Source organism: Pelobates fuscus, chromosome 4 (assembly GCF_036172605.1).
Source record: "Pelobates fuscus isolate aPelFus1 chromosome 4, aPelFus1.pri, whole genome shotgun sequence".
Taxonomy (NCBI): Eukaryota; Metazoa; Chordata; class Amphibia; order Anura; family Pelobatidae; genus Pelobates; species Pelobates fuscus.
The window spans coordinates 146,327,925-146,333,924 of NC_086320.1; the positions used below are offsets into that span (position 1 = coordinate 146,327,925).

Here is a 6,000-nt window from a genome sequence, read left to right on the forward strand (position 1 = left end):
AAAGTGACCTGGACATCCCTACCTTTTTATTGCTGTTAGTCTGACAAGATGCATTAGTATGAATTTTATATATTCGGCCCAGATTTACCTGTCAATTCACCTTGTTATTAGAACTATTGCTGAAGTAGTGTGGCTTGCACATAAGTTAAAATGAGATAAAGACCCAAAGTCTATTAAATAGCAGTAAAAATGATAGCCAATCGATGTTGATGTTGGCATGGCCCACTTTCCAAACTATCCAGATATAGCAAGTAAATGTTGACTACGACCTTTCTTCTTCAGGTCTTAGAAGTTGACAATTAATAAAATACTTCAAGCACCATAAGCACTACAGTGTAATTAGTGGTTATGGTGCCAATAGTGCACGGGCACCTTTCAAATAAGAAGTCAAACCAATTTTAGAACAGTTTGACTTCTCACCTGTCCACTGGGCCCCAACTTGCATCTTCTACTACTTCCTATGGAGAGTCAGAAGTTCCTAAGCAGTGTTTCTGAGCTAAGCTGTGCAATGCAGGGCAAGTTTATTGGCTGCGAGTTTCAGCTGGTTGCTCTCATCCAAAGTGCTTTTGGCTCTCTGTAGGAAGTAGTGGAAGTGGTTATGGTGCTTGGAGTGTTCCTTTGATGGTCCCCACTCTCCAAACCATTCCCAGCACAGGTCATGGAGACTTTTTCAAGGTCTCACTTTACTCTTGCAATTCTGCCCCTTTGAAAGACATGACCTCCTCTCTCATTTAACATCTGAGAAGCATGTTTTAAAGCTGTACTGAGTTTTTCCAATGTCTATGTATACCTGTATGAAAGAAGTCAGGGACAGGCGATCTCTTTGCCTTATAAAATGTAATGTGTATAAAGTTATTCATCAATGAGTTGTGTCAATGTTTTTAAATATGTAATCATATTTTATTTACATTTTTACCAATAACATAGATTTCCAGTTACATGGATTGTGTATTTACTGCTTTGCATCTTATAATACACCAAGGTAGTTGGGTGTAGCACACTGGTATTACGTACAGCGGATCTCTGTAAAGGAGGTCCGCTTGTCTTGAAAGTAGATCCAAGGTGAAAAACCATAGGCTACACAGTTTAGGGTGAAAAATATATCATTCTTTTTGTGGTCCAACTGACAAAACGGCTGTGTGACCTTAATCATGTATATGATATATATGATATACATCAAGTATATGGAATTCTCTGCCTGAAGAGGTGGTTTTGTCAGAGTCTATACAGATGTTTAACCCCTTAAGGACCAAGCTTCTGGAATAAAAGGGAATCATGACATGTGACACATGTCATGTGTCCTTAAAGCGGCACTGTCATGCCGAACTTACCTTTCCCCAATCGATTCCTCTTCTCTCCCTCTCTCAGGATCTGTTCTTCTTTTCTTCCTATCTGCTATAGTTTTCTTTAAAACTTAAGAAAAAGTAGGGACTATTTCTCTTCTGGAGGTTTCCTACGCAGTGACCAGCGGTGACCAGCGGAGGAGCAAAGTGTGCTTCGTTTCCGGTGGTCACAGCAATTTTCCCATGATCCTTAGCTTTCCTCCCTGTTCCCACAATGCTTCCTGTCACTTAGACAGAACGCCTGCAAAACTGACGAATTGCATTCTAACAGTTTCTCCATTCGTGTTAGAACGCAATTCGGGACTTTGTTCGGATCGGAATTTCATTCGAATGAATGAAACTCTGATCCTATTCATTGCTGTGGCTGCATCTTGCAGCCGCTTAGTAGATAACTCCCTAATTCCCACGGTATCAGGGAGTTATCTACTGAAAGGCTGAAAGACCTAAATTGGTCTTTCAGCCAAATTTACTAATACTAAGTAAAGATTACTTAGTATTAGTAAATAATATGCCCCTACTCGCTATACCGAGAGTAGGGGCTTGTCTAGTAAGCAGTGAGCAGCCTGTGACAAAAAAAAAAAAAAAAAACTACTGTCCTCCCTCCCGGCCCCCACCACTGAGCGGTGGGTGGGGGCCCTAAATAAAAATCCCCCCCAAATAAAACTATCCCCCACCTACCCCCCTCACCCTAAAAATAGTGAGGGGGGAATAAAATAACTAACCTGTAAAGAACAATTCAACTTACCATTTGACGTCTTCTTTTTTCTAAAATCTTCATTTAAAAAAAAAAAGGCCAAATAAAAAGCCATCATACCCGTCGAATTTAAAATAAAATAAAAAACCAGAGCGCAAAAAAGAAATCCTGACGAAAAAGAAAAAACCTGACGCTTAAAAAATTAATCCAGTAGGTTCCCCCCCCTCATTATTTTTATGGCCCCCACCCAACGCTCACGGGTGGGGGCGGGGGGGAGGACAGTAGGTCCCCCCATTGTGATTTATGGCCCCCACGCACCGCACAGTGGTGGGGGCAGGGGGGAGGACAGTAGGTCCCCCCCTCATTATTTTTATGGCCTCCACCCAACGCTCACGGGTGGGGGCTGGGGGGAGGACAGTAGGCTCCCTCCATTGTGATTTATGGCCTCCACCCACCGCGCAGGGGTGGGGGCAGGGGGGAGGACAGTAGGTCCCCCCCTCATTACTTTTATGGCCTCCACCCAACGCTCACGGGTGGGGGCTGGGGGGAGGACAGTAGGTTCCCCCCATTGTGATTTATGTCCCCCACCAACCGCGGAGGGGTGGGGGCCGGGGGGGGAGGACAGTAGGTCCCCCCTCATTATTTTTATGTCCCCCACCTAACGCTCACGGGTGGGGGCGGGGGGGAGGACAGTAGGTCCCCCCATTGTGATTTATGGCCCCCACCCACCGCGCAGGGGTGGGGGCCGGGGGGGAGGACAGTAGGTCCTCCCCTCTCATCTTTAGGGCCCCCACCCACCGCTCAAGTGTTGGGGCGGGGGGGGAGGACAGGTGGTCCCCCCTCCCCATTGTAAATTATGGCCCCCACCCACCGCGCAGGGGTGGGGGCTGGAGTGGAGGACAGTAGGTCCTCCTCCCTCATTATCTTTATGGCCCCGACCCACCGCGCAGGGGTGGGGGCCGGATAGTAGGTTGTTTTTTTTTACAGTGAGCAGCCACAGGCTGCTCAATGTTTAGTGGACATGCCCCTACTCGCGGTATAGCGAGTAGGGTCATTGGGGAGATTCTAATCTCCCTTATGCTATTATGGGGGTCATATTGACCCCCATAGAGTGAGGGGGGAGGACATGGGGGGTTTAGGAAGTGGTGGGGAGCACTGCTCCCCACCGCTTCTATCTGTACATATTACAAGGAGGGAGCTGCGTGCCGTTAGCTCCCTCCTTGTAATAAACGAACGAACGATACACAGTGTTAGTTTGTTTGTCTGATTTTTCTATTCATTAATTTGTCTGTCTGATGAATGAATGAATAGATGGAATTCCCGTTTCAAGTGTTTCACTGGGCATGTGCAGGAATCTCACAGCGCCATCTAGTGTGGGTGATGACGTGTCCCACAGGGACTTCACCTACCCACACAAAGATGGCGGCGCCCTGAATATAGATCAGGGCAGAAAATAAAGATTAAAAATAGGTAACATAGGGGGGCATTTGGGAGTGACTAGGGAGTCAATTGGATGTAGTGGAGGCGGGAGTGGGGTAAAAAAAAAAAAAGGGGATTCGGCCATGACAGTGCCGCTTTAAGGGGTTAAACTGCAATTTGATAAATACTTGCAAAAACATAACATACAGGGATATAATTTCTTGATCCAAGGAGACATCTGACTGCTATTTTGGGGTCAAGAAGGAATTATTTCCTGATTTGTTGCAAAATTGGAAAACGCTTCAGACTAGGTTTTTTGTCTTCTTTTGGATCAACAGCAAAAATCATATGTGAGGAAGGCTGAACTTGATGGACGCAAGTCTCTTTTCAGCTATCTAACTATGTAACTATGTAACATGATTAAGGCCTCACGGCTAAAACATTATATTTCTGTTTTGTCCTTTGGACCACAATAAATTCATCAATTCTTCACCCTTCACTATGTAGCCTGTGGAACTAACCACCCCTTTATGATGCTCTGTTTGTGTATTTTTACATGTACCTTATTTTTTTTCTTTGTCAAACATTTTTGTGCTTAGTAAACAAATCATTTCTCAGAATATGTTCATTAAAAGCTTCTATTTAAATGAGCTACAAATATTATTTCATATTCTGATGGTGTGAAATAGTTTCCCAGCATCGTAGGTAGAGGTCATTCAGTAAGGACTTTAATCAATCCATTAGTAAGAACAAGGCATTACTGTGGTCAAATAATTGTGTGTTTTTAAGGGTTTCAGCAATGTGAAACAATACACATCAAACTATGTAATGTTTCTTTTTCGTTCTATATTTCAGGGAGAATGTTCCCAGAAGTGCTACGACATCTTTGTGTTAGAGACGGTTTGTGTGGCATGGTTTTCCTTGGAGTTCATTCTTCGCTTCATCCAGGCAGAAAGGACGTGCCTGTTCCTGCGAACGCCACTCAACATCATAGACATGATGGCCATTTTGCCTTATTACATCACACTAATAGTGGATGCCATGTCCGAGGAAAAAAAACCAGGAGTAGCTGGAAACAACTATTTGGAGAAAGTGGGGCTGGTACTTCGTGTGCTGCGAGCCCTACGTATCTTATATGTTATGAGACTCGCAAGACATTCCCTAGGACTTCAGACATTAGGCCTCACAGTCCGAAGATGCACTAGAGAATTTGGGCTCCTGCTCCTCTTTTTATGCGTTGCTATGGCACTGTTTTCCCCTCTTGTTTATCTAGCAGAGAATGAACTTGGTGCCAAGCAGGAATTTACTAGCATCCCTGGGAGTTATTGGTGGGCTGTAATCTCTATGACAACAGTAGGGTATGGAGACATGGTTCCTAGAAGCATCCCAGGACAAGTAGTTGCACTGAGCAGCATACTAAGTGGGATCTTGCTCATGGCATTCCCAGTTACCTCCATATTTCATACTTTTTCCCGTTCCTACACAGAATTAAAGGAACAACAGCAGAGAGCCAGCAGACAGTTACACAGGCTAGAGGAAAGAGAGCAGAGTACGGTGCTGGATTCCTAGGAACGAAGGAGAGAGATCTGATGACCAGATCCCAGGGATAACATAAGTATTCTGTAAGAGTTTGCTTATACAGTTTTATTTTTAAAGATGGGAGTTCTACAATGATCAGATAAGCAGACACATAAAACACACATTTATGGAAAGTTCGTACATATGTCACAGATTTTGATTGTTGATACCAGAAGCTCTTTCCATCATAATTGCTCTTTGACTTTTTGTTATATGACTATATTAAAAATGGGTACGGTTTTCCTCATCTCTTCTGCATTGACATTATTTTACCATAATATCATTGGACAATTATTTGAAACAAAATGTAGAATTGGACTGTTTTTGCTATAGCTTTGTTGGCTCTTTTAAAATGGAACTTGATTGAGATAATATAACTATATTATTACTATTACTACTTTAGAATTGAAACCATTTCCTCCTATTTAAAAGATGATGCTTTAACAGAATTCTGATACGTATATTTGTATGTGGGATTATTGGGAAGGACCTTATATTTTCACATGTTGCACAACTGTTTGTATGCTGTATAACTTAATAAAATGACGAGCTGCATACTAGTAAAAATGAAATAGGAAAAAAATTACTGATTGGTTGTTTGCATTTTCTCCCATTCAGAATCAGCTACAATTTATGTCATGGTTAGTGACCAGAAAAATGCAATATTGCTGTAAAATATCATGCAATTCCAAAGATATATAACACATGTTTAAATACTATAATTCTCCTTTTTTAACTTGTATTTTGTTAATCAAATGATATATACAGGTGACGCATAAGAAGACGTGCATTATAATGAGCACACAGGACCTCTCTTAAAATAGCTCTGTGTCAAAAAGCATAGACATTAAACGTCATACAACAGAAGGATAATATGTGTAGCATCGATGCATCCAGTGTTCTTGTGCTGCAGTTATAAGATGCAAGTAGTGATCCTAAATTGACAATGCATTAAAATACGTCACG

The 6,000-nt window shown here is 42.6% G+C and overlaps 1 protein-coding gene across 3 annotated transcripts in view; it reads left to right on the top strand.

The window, feature by feature from the left end:
• KCNG2 (potassium voltage-gated channel modifier subfamily G member 2) overlaps nucleotides 1-5,722 on the top strand; it is a 223,413-nt gene extending 217,691 nt beyond the window's left edge. For all 3 annotated transcript variants that reach the window (XM_063450482.1, XM_063450483.1, XM_063450484.1), the window contains exon 3: nucleotides 4,312-5,722. In XM_063450482.1, the coding sequence (XP_063306552.1) occupies nucleotides 4,312-5,025 (714 nt within the window). In that variant the 3' untranslated portion in view covers nucleotides 5,026-5,722. The remainder of the gene's footprint in view (nucleotides 1-4,311) is intronic.
• Nucleotides 5,723-6,000: the final 278 nt, after the last annotated feature.